General features: G+C 39.1%; 1 protein-coding gene across 1 annotated transcript; it reads right to left on the bottom strand.

Moving 5' to 3' along the window:
* Positions 1–5,571: 5,571 nt before the first annotated feature.
* On the bottom strand, positions 5,572–19,456 carry prkg3 (protein kinase cGMP-dependent 3). The gene is made up of 22 exons (XM_082504409.1): positions 19,001–19,456; positions 16,955–17,044; positions 15,506–15,568; positions 15,264–15,390; positions 15,014–15,180; positions 14,744–14,857; positions 13,602–13,707; positions 13,377–13,440; positions 13,159–13,236; positions 12,931–13,019; positions 12,255–12,320; positions 12,018–12,065; positions 11,831–11,872; positions 11,587–11,698; positions 10,344–10,480; positions 10,166–10,255; positions 9,878–10,019; positions 9,594–9,757; positions 9,268–9,384; positions 7,782–7,844; positions 6,996–7,071; positions 5,572–6,353 (listed from the first exon to the last, which is right to left on the bottom strand). Exons 1-22 carry the CDS (start codon positions 19,008–19,010, stop codon positions 6,267–6,269), a joined length of 2,052 nt encoding a protein of 683 aa, XP_082360535.1. The 5' UTR covers positions 19,011–19,456; the 3' UTR covers positions 5,572–6,266.
* Positions 19,457–20,336: the final 880 nt, after the last annotated feature.

Genomic DNA, 20,336 nt, shown 5'->3' with positions numbered 1-20,336 from the left:
CAGATGTTACTGAGAGGTTAACATACTTCTGAAAGCTCTGCAGCAGGAAGTCTTTGCCCTAGGCATTAAAACAAGATTTCACAAGGTCTGCAAAGATTTTCACTCCATTAGACAGGTTTATGATTTGATACCACAGCATAGATGTCAAGGAGCCTCAGTGACCTTGAAGGTTTTTGTAAACCTGTGTGAAAAAGGCTGAAATGATAGACACTGACAGAATGTCCAATCCCAATTTATAAAAGTGCTTTGGAAACTTTGGAGTTCATCCACCCAGTGCACATAAATACACTGATTATGCTACCAGCCAAAAAAAAGAGGAAACATTGTAGCAAACATTGTTGAACACAGAAAATGTTCTTGCACAAAACATCTGAACTATTGAATGGATAAAAAAAAGTAGTTATTCTGTACCATATTTTTATGATGAAGTGTGTGTGTGTGTGTGTGTGTGTGTCAGAGAGCTGTCAAGGCTGATGTGGAAGTCAGGTGTGGAGTCATAACAGTTGTCACGGTTCATATTTTTCAATGCTTTGTACCACCTTCCACACCAGCTAAGCTCTGCACGTTGAATGGATGGCCTTCAAAAGGTGAAAAGTGCAGTATCAATGGCTGCCTCCATCTGAGCTCCAACAGCTCTTCATGTCTATTTCTGCTCAGCAGAAAATTTCCAGCTAATGAGAAATGTATTCAATTTACATGGAAATGTCACATGATAGTTCATATTATTATTCACAGTTCCAGCTATCTTTCAGAAAAAGAAAAAGAAACTACTCAAAAGAGAGCAAAAGACTGATAATATTCTCATTATATTCTATACATTGTTATAGCAACTGTTATAGTATAAGAATGAATTTCCTCTGAAATGAACCTATTTCTCTACACATAGAGCAGTCCAGTTTCAGTTCTCTGTTAAAGCCAAAAATATGGATACTAAAAATTCTCCACAGGTGTATGTTGGCTACAGTAGGCTCCAGCTCCCATTAACGTTTCTTAATTCCAAACTGGACAACCAAAGAAAGAGTAAACTGAAGCGGATTTTTGAATTTGTGCCATGATGAGTTCTTAACAACCTCACAACAATGACAAATCTAGAGATCACTGTTCCTATCTGTTTGCCAACAAATTGTTACAATATGTAATTAAACAAATGGGATTCAACTTGTTAATTATACTGTATCTGTGGAGATAATTACAGATGTAACTGTGGGTATATGTTTCAAAAATTATCACAGTCAGGTTAAAAGACTTTCCTGGGTTTCCATTGGCTATATTCAGCAAACCTAAGCACTCCATGCACACACACATTCTTATATTTGCTGAACAGTGAGGACTTGGTAAAAATACCTACAAAGTGGGGTCACATTTAGGGTATAAGACATTCCTGCTCTTATACCCAAGTTTTTCTAGGATTGTGGGAGTGGCATGTACAAGATCATTCGTTTCTGTAATGCTGGAAGTGAGGATGATGAGTAGAGTAGGATCCCTTCTGATAAAACTCTTTTAGCCACAGTTTTCATCCTTAGCTCAGTAGATGCACGTGTCATAGCAAGTGGCTGGGCATCATCTAGTTCCTAAGGCCATTCTCTTCTACCAAGGTCAGCTCATTATGTCCATAATCTTCTCATAAGATTGTCACCTTTTTGAAATACATTAGGGCTTTTCACAGAAGATGTCTTTCCTTGCCAGAGCAGGTTACCTGTTTTTAATAATGTCCAGTACCATGTGATGACTAAAAAAAGTCCTTTATATTCTGCTTTTTGAACCGCTCTCTATCCCACCAAACACTTATGCACATACGCATGTACCACATTTACACCTACTCAGCTCCTGTATTTATAACTATAATTGGAGTGTGCTGAAGAACTGAAATGAGACATTGTAGGTACCTATAAGTACAGCTGTTTCCAAGGGCCTGAAGGGCATTCATGCATAAGAGCAACTCATCGCTGAGGCCAAATTAGGAAGGAGCGTTAAATCCATCTGCATACAGAATTCATGCACGACCACACTCAAACTGTAACTTTGATTGCTGTTTTAAAGCACTTGTCACCTGGGAAATTTAAAATAGCTCTTAAGGACAGGAACACATGAAATGTTGGTTTTACTCTGTACATATACAATAAAAAAGGCAACGCTGAAGTTTTAAATGTGCAGATACTGAGTCAGTGCACACTGTTTAGCTACTGGCAGTATACTGTATTTTCAGGTAAATTTCCCAGTCATTTAGAAAACAGGAGATAAGGGGTAAACGGATATGAAGAAAGTTGTGATATAACCTATTACACAAATTATGGTCATTACTACTCTCATTGTGAATAATCAGCATTTTCATCAGAGATAAGGACCTACCTCATAATAGCAGAGCAGGTCAAGAAATACTCAAAGAAAGGTGACTCAGTTATCGTGCTCAGTGTCTGAGGAGCAATAATTTCTTCAAAAGTCAAATAAAATCATGGACAAGACAATAACTCATACATTGACTTCCTCAATTTAAATGTTATATAACTACAGTTATATAATGGTTGCTGGCAGGAAATAAGTGCATGCTGTGGGTTTAAAATACACACAGTATGCTTCTGCATATACCATTATTTTCTGCATACACAAGCAGCTACATTTGGTAAATTAGAGCCAGTCATCACAGACAGACATTATCAGGATATAATTAAAACCATATACTCAGTCAGGAAGCAGCTGAACTATTAAAGGTGAATAACAGCAGTTAATTTAGCAGGATTGTAAAAGTTATACAACAGCAGAGCTTCGCTATTTCTGGCCTGCTGCAATAGGTGTGGAAGAGTCTGATAAACAATAGTTTTTAGCACATGTCATGTAAAAATAAAAAAGAAGGGGGCAAAAGGGAAATCTCAAAGGTAATCTCACACATGAGTTAACATGAGATGAGTCCTGCCTCTAAACAGGAAACACAGGAGAGAGGTGGACACTGAGGAAGAGCTTTCATAGTCCATCACATCAAATGTTAGCTTTCAAGTTCTATTTTTGTTTGATTTTTTTTCCTGCACACACCTACTGGCTGTACCCAGACACATGCAATCTTGTCAGAGAAGTGGAATTTCTGAGTTATTTTTTCTCTGCTTAGTGCAGCTGTACATTTATTTTTATACTGGCAGCAGATCAAGAGTAGTTGTAAACTAGAGTTACAATAGGGAAAATGAAAGAATAACCAACGGACTTAAGTTCCTAATTTTAATTTTAGCTAACTATTTAAAGGTCGTGTTTACGGTTGGTGTTTGTCCCAGCTGTCACAGGGTACATCCTGAACATGTCACCTATCTGTCACAGGGCTAACAATGAGACAGACAACCATTCATCCATCCATCCGTTTTCCTCCCTTTATTCCATTCAGGTTTGGGGGGGGAGGCTATCCCAATTGTCATAGAGCGAGAGGCAAGATTCACCCTGGTCACGTCGCCAGTTTATCACAGAGAGACAACCCTTCGCATTCCCAAGTTCACCAATTAGCCAAAAATGTGTGTGTTTTGGACTGTGAGAGGGAGCCAGATTATCCAGAACTCTGTACAGAAATATCCCAAGCTGGCAGGTGAATTAGCCCTAGGACCTTCTTGCTATGAGGCAACACTGCTCCTCCACCACATCATCGTGTGGAGAAATGGATGGATGGATATAGCTTGAAGCTTAGTATGCGGGTTTCCATTAGGAAAGCTACTACAAACCCATTTTACCTGCATTACATTGCATGCTCAACACTAAAATAAAATGAAAAATGCCCTTAGTTTTAGTCATTTCCTGAAGAAGCTGTGGGTGCATATGTATTCATTGAGACTTGTCTATATATGAGAGTTGACCATGTTCACAAATTGTTGCATGTGTACTGTTTTACCTGTTCAGAACTTCTTAAACCAGCCATACAAATATCAAAAACTAAACTAAACTAAAAATGAGGTTGAAAAAAAAAATACATAATGGAAATAATAATAAAAAAGAATTAAAATTAACAAAATTTGCGGGACCTTTCATTCAAGCATGAATGCAATGATGCAATCATTGTCCAGAATATGACTAGCCAAAGCTGTGCAACAATCATTTCAAATATTTTCCAGTTCTCAACTGGGTACAATCAATCAGAGTACATAATGTTTTACATGTTCTGGGTTTTGATGGTTCATTGGGGTATAGGAAAAAACACACACACACTAAAATCTCCAGACTGGAGTGCTTTTAATAGAGCATCAAGTAGTGGCTCCTTTATGATCCCGTTATGGGAAATATAATACCTGCATGGAGAAGTCAGATCGAGAGTGCTGATTGAAGTGGTTACATGTTTCCTGCACTTTTGTATTCTTTCTCAGGGCAGCCAATCACTCATCAGGGCTGCCTTACGCAGAAACAGATGCCCACTCAGACCTCTCAAACATAAGTGACCAAACAAAGCAGCAAGCAAAGAGAGGGGCTTAAGTAGACTCAGCACAGGTGCAAACAATAATTAATCAGCACAGGTGTTAGCACTGAGCCTAATTAACTCAAGACTGCTCAGTGGAGAAAACACAACCGGGAAGGACATTTAGTGAAAGAACACAGCGAGGCGCAAATGTTTGCTTTTCCCTGGTGTTTCTTTTTTCTTCTTTAGTGTTTCAGGTTAAACTTCAGGCTGCATGAGACAATCCTTTCACATGGAGCTCAGTCAATATTCCTCGCAAGAAAATGAGCTTGAAGACAGAGACACTCACAGACAGGAGTCAGGATAAGACCACATCAATCAACTGTGTAAATGTTCGTTTGAGTCTATCAGCCTCAATCCCCTTTCTGCTCAATCTATCGTTTATAATGAGTCTGGAGATGCATTCAGTGCAGCTGAAATCTATGGCATCATTGGAAGAAATGGGGCTTCAATACACATGAATGTTACTCGAGAGAGTGACAAGAAATCAGAAAACTGTTATGAGTTACTGGGATTGGATAAACAGAGTATATTGTGTTTGCTCTGTTAATCATACCACATGCATCACAGGTAAAACAAAGTGATCTGCAAACAGGAAGTCACGGTTTACTGCTGTGAATAGGAAATACTTGTAACTATACTGTGCATCCTCTGGGCTGCTTCTGTCATTGCTGCTGGGGTATTAGAGTCTATGCTTCAATGTGTTTTGGGTCTTCTGTAGGAAGGAAACATCTGGCAGCGGGTATTTTCCCTCTGGAAGATGTGGTTTTTATTCCTGTGAAGTTTGTGTCGTGATGTGGAAAACTGGTCTCAGCAGGCACATCGTGCGCATTAACAGGAGGGGACAGGAAGACTCCTTCCTCCAGCCCTAAAACCTGCTGCCACATCAGACAGCTGTGCCTTTCCAGACCCAAACAGTCAGCTGCAGCCATTGTCAAGAACATGAGATTAAACCCTTATTATGTCACAGGCCACTTTCCACCCTGATAACATTCTTAAAAACGCATTTCCACCATGCATTGTTATCTATCATAAATCTAATCTCTGAATACTTTGGTGTCAGCAGGAGGAAAAAAAGTAAATCAAATCGGCTCGGTATTTTATTGCAGCACAGTAACAAATTGAGCTGAATCAAGTGTATAAGGGCAATTTTTCTTTATTTTCAATCAAAAAGGTATTCTTCATCATGATGTTCAGTTATCTTTTTATCTAGAAATCAAGGCCTAACACCACAAGAAAGTAACAGTGTAACGTAAACAACTTTATCAAGAGGATAAGCACTTTTTTTTTCTTTAAAACTTTAAAGATTCAAAGGAACAATAGACACAGACATACATTACAGCTATGGCATTAGAAATGATTCTGTTTCCAGGTTTGATAAGGACAGGGTTTTTTTGTTGTTGTTGTTTGGTACAAGTTGTACCATATGACAGAAACTCTCCACTAAACACAGGGATGGGTGTTTTTATTGGAATCAGTAAAAAGTGTTATATAGATGTTGTTATTGGCACTTCTCCACCAGACACCAAATTGACTTGGACTGTATTTGGAAACAAAATGTTGTACCATGTTCTTGTAACACATTTACATATTTTGGCCCCTTATCCACCTTTATGGTTGTTTTAGAATAGCAAAAGAGGAATTTCGGCACACGTCTAAAGTGCATGATTCGATACAGTTTCACTCCAATAATCAAATTTAAATCAACTTGGTTGTTTGTTTTGTTTTTTCCAAACAGGAAATTCTTCCCACCCTCATATGACTTTAGCCCTGTTTTGGCCCCAACTCAGGCGACCTACAATTATCCTATATGGAGATCTCTTCTTGATCCTTTAACATGGCAGAATCAGAAGTCACGGTCCCAGCCAGAGAACTCCTCTTCTGCCTTCGTCTGATCAAGAGGGAAGCGATCAAAGTTGATGTAGCAGGGACCCTGAAAGAGGATGAAATGTTAATGAAGCTCATCAAACAGCCTATCCCGTAATCTATTTCTAATCAGTAATATTAAGCACTCTTAAATCCCCTCATTTTAACAAAATTCGGCTAGTGACGAAATAACACCCACATAGTCCCAATGAAGCAAATTCAACATTTTTGGGGAGTTGATCATTTATTTTAAAGAAGCATTTACTTTTGAATGAAGCATTTAGTAAAAATATTTTTAAATGTTCATTTGAAAGCATAATCCTACAGTTTTGGGGTTTTTTTTAATCTTAACACATGACTAGGAAGAGGATGAGGACAAGAAGAGCAAGAAACTGGAGCAACTACGATAGGCTAATTTCCTTTCTGGGGCCAGTAATGATATGAGGGTGAAAAACTTAGGGTTGTTTTCCATTTGGACTTTCTATTTTTTCATGTTCATGCAGTGTGTAATAACCTTTCAGACCCAGGTTTTGTTAATATAGTCTGAATACACAGTGGGTTTCATGTATCAAAACGTTCTTTAGCCACTGCGAAAACCAGTAATATTTGCTCCACACAATCCTGCCTGCGGTCCTTCTTTTGTTTCACTTTCTCTAAACATAAAAAAAGGTTCTGCTTTCCATGTAAGAGTAACACTGGTTTGACTTGCCTTGCGGATAAGCCGTGCTGTGGGAGCCTCAAGCTGACCCACACGCAGCTTGTGCCAGTTCATACTGCTGAACCACCTGAAGGTAAAAAGGGAGATTTTGTCATTACTATTACTATTATTATTATTAAACATGGTTTTATAATCATAAAATAATAACAAGGTAAAAAGGCTCAATCAGCAGTGTAGAAACATAATCTATAAAGACAAAATCACCATGCTGTTTTTCTGTACAAAGAACTTTAGACTGCTAATCACTTCCCTATTTTTCACATAGTATATATTTATTGTAGTAAATGTACTCACTCTATAGTAATACCGCTATAATAATTACGCAACATCGTATGTGCTATGCACTTGAGGTGGAAAGGTGCATAATGTTTATCATTACAGATTAGTAAATGTATAAAATTACTGTTGCCTGTTCAATATAGGCAAAAATGCCTTGTTGATGCCAAAGGTCAGAGGAGAATAGCTGACCTGCTTCAAGTTAGATAGGAACTCTACAGTAAATCAGATAACAACTGGTTACAACCGAGGTAAGCAGAAGAGCTCAGGAAACTGACATTACAATTCACACCAAAATTGGATGATGGAAGTTTGGAAAAAAGCTTTCTGTTCTCGATTTCAGATGCAACATTTGTATAGTAGATTCAGAATCTGGCATAAACAACGTGAAAGCATGGATACATCTTGGTTGTACCAGTGGTTCAGACTGGTGGTGTAGTGTAATGTACTACAGTACAGGCAGCAGTAGGTGACCAAAGAAGAGAGTTTTGCCATGGTTACCTGTGATGCCGGATATCTTTGATCCCATTTTTGGTGTTTCCTAATCTCTGACCAGGCCGAGGTCTGAAAAAATGCATCATTCAGAGAGAAGGCAGTTCAGAAACTGCTTTTGGTTTCATGAGCTTTCATTTTTCAAGAGGTGTGTTTTATTACAAATATATTTCTATATAAATACAAATGCATCTAATGATGGAATGCTTTCTTTTTCAGACATTTTTGTCATTTTTCATTATTCACACTGTACTTTGAGGCACTGTGGCATTTCCAAACAAGAAAACTCACCGACCAGATTTTGGGGGATTTTTAGTTTTTTTTGGTACACCTGCTTAAGTGCTTGTGAATTCTATTTCAAATCAGCCAACGATATGGAAGCAAACCAATGCATTTAGACGTGCAGTTCAAGCTGAGCATCAGGATGAGGAAGAAAGGTAATTTAAGTGACTTTGAACGTGGTTGTCGGTGCCAGACGGGCTGGTCTAAGTATTTCAGTAACTGACAATCTACTGGGATTTTTTCTTACACATCCATCTTTAGAGTTTACAGAGAATGGTCCAAAAAAGAGAAAATATCCAGCGAACGATAGTTTTGTAATAATTTTGTGTTTAAACCAGGTTGTCAAACATAAGGCCCGGGGACCAGAATCGGCAGACTCCAATCCAGTCCACTAAAAGGCATAAATTTAGAGACTTTTAAACTTTTAATTTCATCAGTTTTACAGCTTATGATAAAGACCTTCCCTACAGCCATCCATACTATACTTAAGTAATTAAATCCACTCTTCTATAGAAATATCAGTTTTTACATTGAATTCACAGTCAGCAAAAACAGACAAAAACACACATTGACAAACTATATTGTATACTTACGGGACAGTGTGTGCAGTGAACTACTAGATATAGTTTTCTGTAATTTTACACATTTCATTGGTCCAGCCCACTTAAGATCAAACTGTGGCCCACGATGTGGAAACTACTTTGAAATCTCTGTTTTAAATGCTAAAGCCTACCTGACTATTAATACTACCCATGTCCATCCCTTTAACACCTCAGTGTACCAATTTTCTCATGGCTGCTTCTTGCAAGCTAATATGCAATAATGTCACAAACCTCAAATCATCTCAAACTGATTACAGTGAGTTCACTGTGCTCAAACGGCCTCCACAGGTACCAGATCTTAGTGTAAAAAGCTCTTCTGGGATGTGGTGGAACAGCAGATTCACATCATGGATGTGCAGCTGACAAATCTGCAGTAACTGTGTGATGCTGTCATGCCAATATGGACCAAAATCTCTGAGGATGTTTTAAGCACCTATGCCACAAATAAGACAAAAAGGGGTCTAATCTAGTATTAGGATGGTGTAGATAATGAAGTTGCCACTGAGTGAAATTTTCATAAGGTCTAATTCCATTTTTCTTTTTTGTACAATTATCAGTGACCTATATGAAAATGTAATCTATGTGCTCTCAATAAACTCAGCTGTTCTTACCTGCACAGTTTACTGATAATGGACTTGGCTGCTTCACTCATATAAGGTGCATAATGGAGCTCCCCATCCAAAATTTTGGCATAAATCTTCTGGGGCTCTGAGCTTGAAAAGGGAGGGCTGACCATTTGAAAACAGAAAAAAAACGTGTTGTTAATAAATGTTTAATTTTTATTGAATGGTATTAAAAAGACTGAAACCTGAAATTGTGAGACACTGAGCTCTGAAAAAGCCATACAGTGCTGCTGCCATCTGCTGGTAAACATTAAGGTTATTTTATGTCTCTGTTGGTTAAAAAAAAAAAGTATTATTATTATCATTGTTATTACCTTCCCGCCAATAGTTCAAAAATCAGGATGCCAAGAGACCAAAAGTCAACTGCAAAGTCATGTCCCTGGTTCTTGATGATCTCTGGAGCCATGTACTCAGGAGTACCAACAAATGAGTAGGTTTTCTCGCCCCGAACCAGCTCCTTTGCAAAACCAAAGTCAACCTGGATGATGACAAGCACCCACACAAGAATCAAATGTGATGATAAAGTCTTCATTAACTGAAATTCACATTAAAAAAAAGTTTGTTTGCTTTAGAAACTTGTTTACAGCTAAAGACGCACCAGTTTGACGTAGCCCTTCGCATCCAGCATCAGGTTCTCAGGCTTTAGGTCTCTATACATGATGTTCTTCTTGTGGAGGTAAGCATAGGCCTCCACCACGCAGGCAGTGCAGAACACAGCGACAGGCTCGTCAAAACGACCTCTAACATTCACAAAGATGCAATAAGTTGGACAACGGTTTTCTTAAAAATTTCTGTAAACTTCCATCTGCTACAGCTTCTACAAAAAAGTATGTATTTTAAACTGGGGAACTCCAAATATAGAGCATGATTTCACTTTTCGTCTTACACTTCTTTGAGTTTGGTCCAGATTTCCCCACCACTACAGAACTCCATCACCATGTAGATGTATCGTGTGTCTTTGAAAGCTCCATGAAGTCTAGAAACAGCGAGAGCAGAAAACATTTTCAGGTGCTCTGCGCTCAACCGATGGATTTAAAACACTGCAGTCCACATATCTTTGATACCTGACAATGAATTCACACTGCACAGCTTTAAGGATCTTCTTCTCAAACAGCATGTGCTCTTCCTGTCTCTTGGCAACAATGTGCTTCTTGCTGACTCGCTTCACGGCGTAATATTTTCCATGGGGCAGGGTGGTCATCTTAGAAGAGCAAAAACAGTCATCAGTGCTAAATATTTTACAACCCCAGTTCCAAAAAGAGTCAGGACAATGTGTGAAATGTTTAAGTTCTCATGTCAGGTAACAATGTAACAAAGTAATATGGTTGGGTATAAATCGAGCATCTTCGACAGGGAGAGATTCTCAGCAGGGTAGAGGGGCAGAGGGGCAGTTCACAAGGAGGATGGGGTTCAAGCGCTATCATGGAAAGAGTAAGCCATACATGAACAACATCCAAAAACACCAGTCTTCTGCAGGACAGAGCTCATTTAAAATGGATAAAGGAAAAGTGAAAAACTGTTCTGTGGTCAGACGAATCAAAATTTAAACTTCTTTTTTGGAAAACATCCTGTACTCTGGACTAAAAAGGAAGCAAATTATCCCAACTTTTTCAAGACACATTGCAGCCATGAAATTCAAAACAAGCTAATATTTTTTTCTGAAAGTCGTACATTTCCCTATTTTTAACTTTTGATATGTTTTGCTTCTTTTATATCGTGATTAAAATACAGGTTGTGAGATTTTCAAATTATTGCATTCTGCACTGCATTTCACACAGTGTCCCCACATTTTTGGAACTGGGGGGTTTGGATTTACTGCAAATGAGAGAAATATCCATATATGTTAAAGTACATAAACGTTTAGTGGCTAATGCGACCGTAACTAAAATGAGGGGTTAGAGCTGAGCACAAGTTAGCTGAACAACAAATTATAAATTTTTTCTGACTGTGGGAGTAATTACCTTTAGCAGTTCACAGACTACCTTATACATCACATCAGTGTTTACAGTAGGCTGACAGAGCCTCTCTTTACAACAGCAACTTCCACATGCCAGTGCAGGGTAAACATGGCTATAATTATTATGTCCTTTTTCCATTTCGATAGCTCAAACGGTTGTGACACATGGGACCATAATACATCATCCATTATGACTGTGTTAACCCTGTTCTGGTGTGGTGGTGAAAACTACCTCTGTAGTTTCTACCTTTCTAATAAATGTTTAATATATATATATATATATATATATATATATATATATATATATATAGTGTGTGTGTTTTTAAACCCAGACAAGATGCACAACTGACCAGCGCCACACGGCCAAATCCTCCAACTCCAAGTGTGACAGGATCTCCTTGATAGCGACCCTCCTGATAGAAGACTGGAACCAGATCCTTCAATCTCAGAGTGGAGCTGGGGCTGAGAAAGAGTGGTGATTTTATTTTTATTTTTTAGATTTGTTTTCACTAATAACTGCTTATTGAGCTTATTCTGGTGACTGATTGTTGGTTTTGTAACATATTTTAACCTTCACCTTCAACAGCCCCTCACCTCAACTTTTCTGGAGGTTGCGCCTCCTGCATCACTTTGGAGCTGGAAGTGAAAATAAATTTGACAGGATATGAGCAGGAAACTAACTGGGGCAGTCTATTTCACCTCCACGTCACACTCTCGGTAAGGTGGAGGAAAAAACAAATTGTGGTTATGCAATCAACAGTGCTTTTTTTTCAATACATACTCATCAAAGAGTTCCAGGTGCTCTACGGGAATTGTTTCTTCAAATACCCTAAACAAAAGGCATCATTAGTCAAGCTGTGCATCTGTAAGCAAGTGGGAAAACACAACAGACAGCAAACAGACTGTAAAGCAACTGAAGAATTGTCCTCTCCAGGAGCAACAGCTGTCACTGCAGAGCCTGAGCGAACACACTATCACATTCGGTTACTGTCGGAATTGAGTGCTGGGTCAGACTCACTCCTTGTCAATGGAGAAGCAGGTAACAGGGCCGTCGGCAGTGCAGGTTGCTGTCCTCAAGACCTCGCTGCAAGACAAAAAGCATTGCCAAAATTCAAGTCTGTGGAAATGCAGTGAATACAGCTGCAGAAAGAGAACCTCATAGAGATATTTTAATTGAATAACATATATTAGCAAATACTAATATGTAGATTAAAAAATATGCAATGTGAAAAAGTACTGCATTATTTTGAGAAAAATAATTCCCAGTGAAATTGCAATGGTGCTGCATGTCCTGCAAATTAGAGGCAGACAACCCAAGCTAGATGATATTTGATATTTATTAAAAATCCAATATCCTCCTTGTATAATCAAAACAACCTCTGTTATTCCACCAGAGGATCACACACACACACACACACCCACACACACACACAGTGTTTCTGTATGCATGCACCTCTACTGACAGCCACAGCAATAAATTTGCTTCAATGGCTCATTTGCATCTTAGCAGAACTGCGCAATTTAGGGAAAAACGTGATGTTTCCGTCACCAGAGAGCATTCGGAGGATAATCTGAAGAATCTGCAAAATAAAAATGTCACAGCTGACAGCAGCTGAGGAAGGCGCGAGGAGCACATCGTGCTGCACGAGGCTCTCGCAAATGTCCTCAGGCATGTGTTGTGTCTCCATGGTTACCGTATGAGGGCCTGTTCCCCGAAATGCTCCCCTTTTCCCATCCTGCGAATCTGCTTCTGATGACCGTTCACGTTCTTAGTCACCAACACCTGAAGGGGAAACACGCACACAGGCAAACAAACGGAAAGAATAAATGTTATGCACACAAGAGAAATATGGGTTTGTGAAATAGGCTGGATAAAAACTCTGGGTGTGACTGGCCAAAGACGCACGTTAAGATATCGTTACCTCTCCTTTGAGGATGATGTAGAATGCGTTTCCTTCTGTTCCCTCTCGAACTATAACATCTTTGTCCTGGTACTTCACCTAGAAGAGACAGAATTAAAAATAATATTAAGAAAAATGTGTACTTTCAGATTCACTCCAAGAGCTGAAAGAAAACATCTTTGTGTTCAGTGTATTTGATTCTGTTGTGTCGTAGCAAAAAAAGACATCGAGGTGCACACCTCCTCCATGGAGTCAATGATTTTGGACAACTGGACATCATTCAGGTCCTTCAGAGTGTGGGCCCTGAAATGGCAAGTGGGAATTTAAGAGAAAATTAGAAATAGGGGAAGCATTTGCTGCATTAGTGCAGCGAAAAATACCAAAACTGTTATGATAGAGTTACAAAGAGAATCCGAGGAGTCGGGATGAAAGTTTTATCATGGCTGCTGAGTCTAGAAACTCACGTCTTCAGGAAGCCCATGAGCTGTTCTCGTTTCTTCTTGGACTTGTTGGTCATAATGCTTCTGTAGGTCTGTCGCTCCATGCACCACAGATGCACAGGTGTCTTTGCTGCAATATGAGCACACAATAATAAAGATAAAAATAAACAAAAATAAAAAGAGTAGTGGACTCAGTTAACTTTGAAGCATATTTTACGATTAAGACATTTGAACTCTTGAATTAATTTAACTACAACTGTAACAAAAACTGATTGAACCTTTAAAATTATTGGGGTTTGGTTTGATTGAAAATTCACAAATACTGTTCAGATGTAATAGATGAAATCTGAAATAAATGACATAAAACCATAGCCAGATGCACTCTATTACCATCGCAGAACTCATATGACAAAGTGAGATAAATGAGAGACAAGCTTGCTGCAGATGGGAGAAAACTGCCTTCCCACGGGTGGATTGCATTGTAAAGGGATGTACTTGAACACACTGTTTTTTCTACATTGAATCAGGCACCTTTGTTACAAAACTACTGTGACTAAAAAGCTATTATTTTTTTCTGTCACTGTTATGTTAGTTAAGTTATGTTATTGTTTTGGTTTTGTCACATTTTACATTTCATTGTCCGAAAAAGCTGCTACCTTTCATAGCACAAGGCATGTTCATTATATCAAAATGCGACTCCAAGCGTTTGTGATAAGCAGCAACATCCTCCTTCACATGTTTTCTGCATCCATTTTGGGGATTTTGGACAACCAGTCCCAAAACCACACTAAACCAGTTTCAATCAGGATACTGTTTGGGTCCTTTCAAAATAAGAGTTTCTTCTTTTTCAGAAGTGTTATTGTTAGTCAGTTTGTTCTCCCCTCAGTGACTATAATGTGTCCAAATACCAAAGCAAACTATGATATTCTCCCCACCATGCTCTAGAGTTAGGTTGATGTTTTGTTGTTAACATGCTGGGCAGTTTTCCTCCAATGCACTGCTATGTATTTCTGTCAAAAAGTTCATCCATTATCTCATATGTAGAACATATGTGGTCATATATTATACATACATACATGTCTCCACATAAATTACATTATACTATATAATACAATCACTACAACCCTCTGCAAAACCCTCCAGGAGGCATCATTATACAGGCTGACCTTTGACTGTTGCTGTCCTTTTGCAGTTGTACAGAATCGCCAGCTCTCCAAAAACATCACCACTAGTAAGAGTTCGGAGGTCACGGCCAGACTGGCTCACAGAAAGCTCACCAGCTATAAAGAAAGGGCAAAAAAAAATTGATATTAAAATTTGCTTATTTGTGAAATGATGCTGTAAGAAGTTAATAACCCAGTTTTAAAAATCTTCCGTATATACATGGAGCAATCGCAGATAAAAAGACAGACATTCATACTAAGGTGTGTGCCTACCTGCCACAATGTACATGCTGTCTCCTTCAGAGCCTTCCTGAATGACTTCATCTCCAGGATTGAAGTGAGATACCTTTAACAGGTCCACCATCATGGCTATTTGCTCATCATCTAACCGGCTCAGGAAGTCATTCTTCTGGATAGCTTTGACAATTAGGCTCGTCTCACTGCCGATAGAAAGTTCAAAGAAGTCATCTACAACATACAAACTGGGTATTATATAAGTTGTTGGAAAGGTGCTGATGCTGACCTGACATTTTTCTTCACCCTCGCCCGTTTAATCTCCAGGTTCTCCGGGATTGGTTCTGAAGCTATGACAGCTGCACGGCTCTTCCTGACCTCAGGTTCAATCTCATTACCGGTCTGAGAGGGAAAGTCTGTAACAGAAACAAATGGATGGTTACAGATCGCCATTAGAAATCGCATCAATCATGTGTGTAAGTAGATAAGTAGATGTGTCCCTGTTCTGTGTTCCCGTGAAGAGCTGCTTACCGAGATCATGATACTGAGTCTGCAGTTGTTGCAGGAGTTTCTCTTTCTCGGTGAGTCGTTTTTCTGTGAATGTGAAGAAAAAAAACACATATTAAATGTGCAAAACACATTAAAAGTGACGATTTCTGTGCTTTGTATATAAAAGATGGATATGGGTCTGAAACATAAGCCAAAGTAAATTCTCTCTAATGGCCTGCAGGGATCCACTCCTCTGAATGCAAACGTAATGAATCACCCTAGAATGACCCTAGTTGTCTCTTGATTTATGACTTCACTAAATACCTTAATAGTGAGTTTATTTTATGAATCACCCGTTTCGAGTCTTTGAGTCACATACTGATGTCACTTTTGTCAATTAAGATCACAATCAAAGACAAATAACATAAAGCATACATTGGGCATGGATACATTTATGACTGACAAGTCATAAATGTATGTAATGTCATCCATTCATGAGTATATAATGTCATCCACTTATCAGCCTGATCCATCTCTCATTGTGGTTTAAGCCCATAAACCAATGAGTAACTGCATGGTTTTCTACATGTGTACTCCGTGTTTTATGTACAGTGGGGCCATGCTAATAACTGATCCATGCTATTAACTGATCTCTGGCCATGATCAGAAAAAAAAAGTCTAAAATTTTAGTTGCATCCCTCCAACATTTTACACTCATCAGTCACATAATTAGGTACATGTTGCTAGTACTGGGTTGGATCAGAGCTGTCTTAATTCTTCATTACATAGATTCATCATGGTGCTGGAAACAATCCTCAGAGACTTTATTCCATATTGACCTGACAGCATCACATGATTTTGTCACATGTCATCCATGGCATGATTTTCCCATTCCATCACACCCCAAAGGTGACCATGCGAGACATTTCAGTACAGTGAAACTCTCATGTTCAAGTAACCAGTTTGAGATGACATGAGCTTTATGACATGCCACATTAGCCACCAGAGGATGGACATGTGGTCATAATAGGATGATAAGATCTAATACTAAGGCACCCAAAGTGTGCCAAGAAAATATCTCCCATGCCATTACACCATCATCACCAGATCATGGATCCATGGTTTGATGTTGATGTGAAATGTTGACCATCTACCATCCAAAACAAGCAGCACAAGTGGAGACTTATCAGACCAGGGAATCTTCTCTAATCCAGTTTCTGTGAGCACATGAAGCTTCCTGTTCAAACTGCTTCAGCCGTTTGTCTTGACCATGTCTACCTGTCTAAGTTCCACTGATTCCACATCTTAAGTAAAAGTCCTGTGAAGGCCTCATTCTGGTTCTCTAAATTTGAACTCAACCTTCAGAACTTTAAGAGCTCCACCTTTAATTCATGTGTTCGTATATATCCCAATATTCACCTCAATGAACCTGCTATTGCACAATGAAGTCTCTACAATATTTAAAGCTTATATAGTTATTGTTGTACTCACCTAGGTCCTTATTTTGCCTCTGCAGCTCCTTGTTGATCAGACATTGCTTTTCTAGCTGCTGCTTCAGCTCCTCTATTTGCTTCTCCATAGCTACAGCGGGAATAAGATTTTTTTTAAAAGGAAGATTTATGGGAGAATTTCATATAACAGGAAAACGAGAAGTTGTATAAATTATGCACCTGAACACAGACATAAAATGTAGCCCCAGTTGTTGTGATATTTGTGGAAACTCCTACACACAAAGCCATAAAGGGTGATATTTAAACTGTAACTGTGTTGATACCTTTTTCTCAAAGCACTGAACCCTACTTCACTGGCAGCACACAGCAAGAGCCCTGCTGAATAATGCAGACTAATGATGGACAGTCAACGGGGTGCTTTCTGAGTGCTGTCACACCCTGCCAGCATTTGCTGAAGATCTGTTACAGTTTCTGTGACTGATAATGACACAAAACCTGTCAAAGCTGTATAAAAACCCCTTTAAATGATAGATCGCTTTTTCCAGGCTTTGCGTTTATATGCAGATTATTTATATTTGCTGGTTGTGGGTTGTTACACTAATGTGAGACATAAAAAACCCTGTGACTATGCATAAGCAGGTCATATTAACTGACAGATTCATTAGCACTGCTGCATGAGATTAACAATGAAGTTAACCACAAGCCAGATCCAATACCTCTCTTAATCAAGGTGACCTGTTTAAAGAACCTCTGCAAACAAGATTCCTTTTCTGTTTTCTTTTTTTAAACACTCCAATCAATACAAACACACTTGGATATGTGTCCATTTTACTAAACACACAGTAAAAACCCTGGAGAGGCTGTTTGCCTGTGTTCACGGCACACATCGTATGACCCCAGGTTACTGCTGCCTCACCCTGAACATTGGACAGGCCTAAGATTAAACTAAACTCATAAAGTCATTTAGTAAAACACCAGCAGAATGTGACAGGGAAATATAAACAGCTCCTGTTCTGCGAGGGAGCATGGGCACTTAAAAAAGACATGTACAGCGGCCTAAACTAGATATTTTTCCAGGGATTTCAGTACAGAAAGCGACGTGACTGCAGTGCACATAGCTCATAAATGTGTTACAGAAAAGAAAAAGACCTTAATGGTCAGTTTACACAGATCATAAAAATATGTCCCTACATGCTTACTTGAATATCAGATTTGCCTCAGGATGGTTCGTTAAATTGTCACCAAAGCACACACTAAGACAGAGCCGTGCACAAACACAATTTGTAAACTTTCTAGGAACTTGTAGCTGTTGAGAAAGACAATCTGAGCTGATTGAGATGATAACCTTTAGTGCCTGCAGGCTGACACTCAATGGGGGAAATTGCTCAGTTATTCTTCAGCCCTGGGGCAACTGATAGGTAGGTGGCTGTATTTCTGTTTGAATATTTGCTGTTTCATTGGTCCATGTTTGTTATTTTTGTTACAATGGTAAAAAAAAAAACAATCAAAAACAAAACAGGTTATTATTTAAATACTGAATGAACTTTAAAAGTGAGCAACATTCATTTAACATGCGTATATTCATATATTCTGTAAATGATCCTGGAGGATCCCAGGAAACATGATATTAAAGCAGACAACGCCAAAAAAAGGAGAGAGAAAAAGAAAGAAAAACAGATATTTGTGTCTGCTTTTCAGCTGCACGCCAGGAACATGATGCCAGCTACCATTATACTGACACAGCCAGCATACAGTCCACTTCATACTGCTTCATTATTAATTCATGGCCATGTGTAACTACAGCTGAATTCTCATAAGATACTCTGTAATAGAAACCTGGAAGGAAGTCATGTGCTTTGTCTTTATTAGGCAGCCTTTTCTCAGATATGACGTTTTGTTAATCGCTGTAGTAAATCAAAAACCAATAAAACTTAAGCTGAACCAATGCTGATCTGTACTTTAAACACAGCGGTAATATATTTAAAGAACCGATAAACGCCTGAAGGTGGCCTGTCTGACCTAATCTACAACTCTGAGACACTATTTGCACGTAATCTGTGGACGAATAGACTGAAGCCACACTCACCTGCAGGCATGGTGTGATCAGCAGACAAGGTGATCTAATGTCCTGCCTATGAAGGCCGCATGGATCACAGGAGCCAAATAATCACCTTGAGCTGCTCAACGATATCCACTTTTCCACTGCAGAGAAGTTTTTTGCTTTCTGTGCAGTTTTTCTGACCTGCTTGAACCCCAGATGAGCTACAGACTGGACACACCTGAGCAGACACACCGCATGCAGCCTGCAAACTCTCTATCAATACTCCTTCTTCTACTTTTCTTGCCACTGCATACTTTCTCAGCTTACATTTCCCCGTCTACAGCTTTACTATTTTTACTTCTCTCCAGCTCTCTCTCTCTCTCTCTCTCTCTCACTAAATCTTTCCTTCTTTTTCTGTATCTATCAATCTCCACGGCTCTGGTGTTGAATCATTAACCATAACCTGAGGCTCCTCCTATCACACCAGGTAGAGGAATACAGGCAGCAGGAGTACGAGAAGGAGAAGAAGAGGAGGAGGAGGGAGGAGGAGGATGAGCTGGAGAGAAAGCTGGGCTGTAAAAATTATGCTCAGTTGAGAAAACACACAGCTAAAGTGTGATGTTGCAGCACGTTATTCATCCCGAAAGAACACATCGGGCAAGTAGAAGAAAAGCGTACCAGGGTGCTTCTTTTATACCTCATTCACATTATTTTGTTACCTTAAAAAAAAACAGGAACTGATTTGTGATTACTGTGACGTTTATTAGCAATAATTGTTTCTCACTGACGCAGATGACAGAGAAGTGAGGAAATTAAAGTGGGAGCACAAGCAAACAAGTCACTGCAAAAGCTGCCACAAAGCTGAAGTAGAAGCATAAAAGCTGCACAAGTCCTCACTCTTCTACCTTCATATTTTTGTCTTTAGAAAGAAAAAATGTGTTCGCAACAAGCACCTTTCTTCCAAATGGCTGCATTCACATAAGAGCTGGGGTAGTGTGGAACTATTTTAGGGTAGATTTTATCTGCCAGATTCGGAAAGTGGCTACTCCTTCAGGTTCCTGTTTTTCCACAGAGTAAATGCCACTGAATGTTTTCTAGGCCACAAATGACTCTAAATGAGGTTAGAGGGTTAGCATTGTGACAAAGGGCGTGGGCCTTTATTGTTCACAGTTAATTATTGATATCTTCCTGGTTAATCTGCGACATTAATGACTCGAGCGCTCAGAGATTAAAGGCCTCGGATTTCAGCGGTGCAAGTGAAGGGTAACTCAGTGACAGGCAGCATATGGGTTATAACATTTTTCCACTACAGGTCAAACCTGGTGATACGTGCTATAACAAAATAAACCTGCTGCGACTTGCTATCGATCACAGTGAACGG

This window comes from Aulonocara stuartgranti, assembly GCF_965226115.1.
Source record: "Aulonocara stuartgranti genome assembly, chromosome: 15".
Lineage (NCBI taxonomy): Eukaryota > Metazoa > Chordata > Actinopteri > Cichliformes > Cichlidae > Aulonocara > Aulonocara stuartgranti.
Note: the sequence above shows the minus strand (reverse complement) of the source record. Positions and strands in the feature narration are given on the sequence as shown.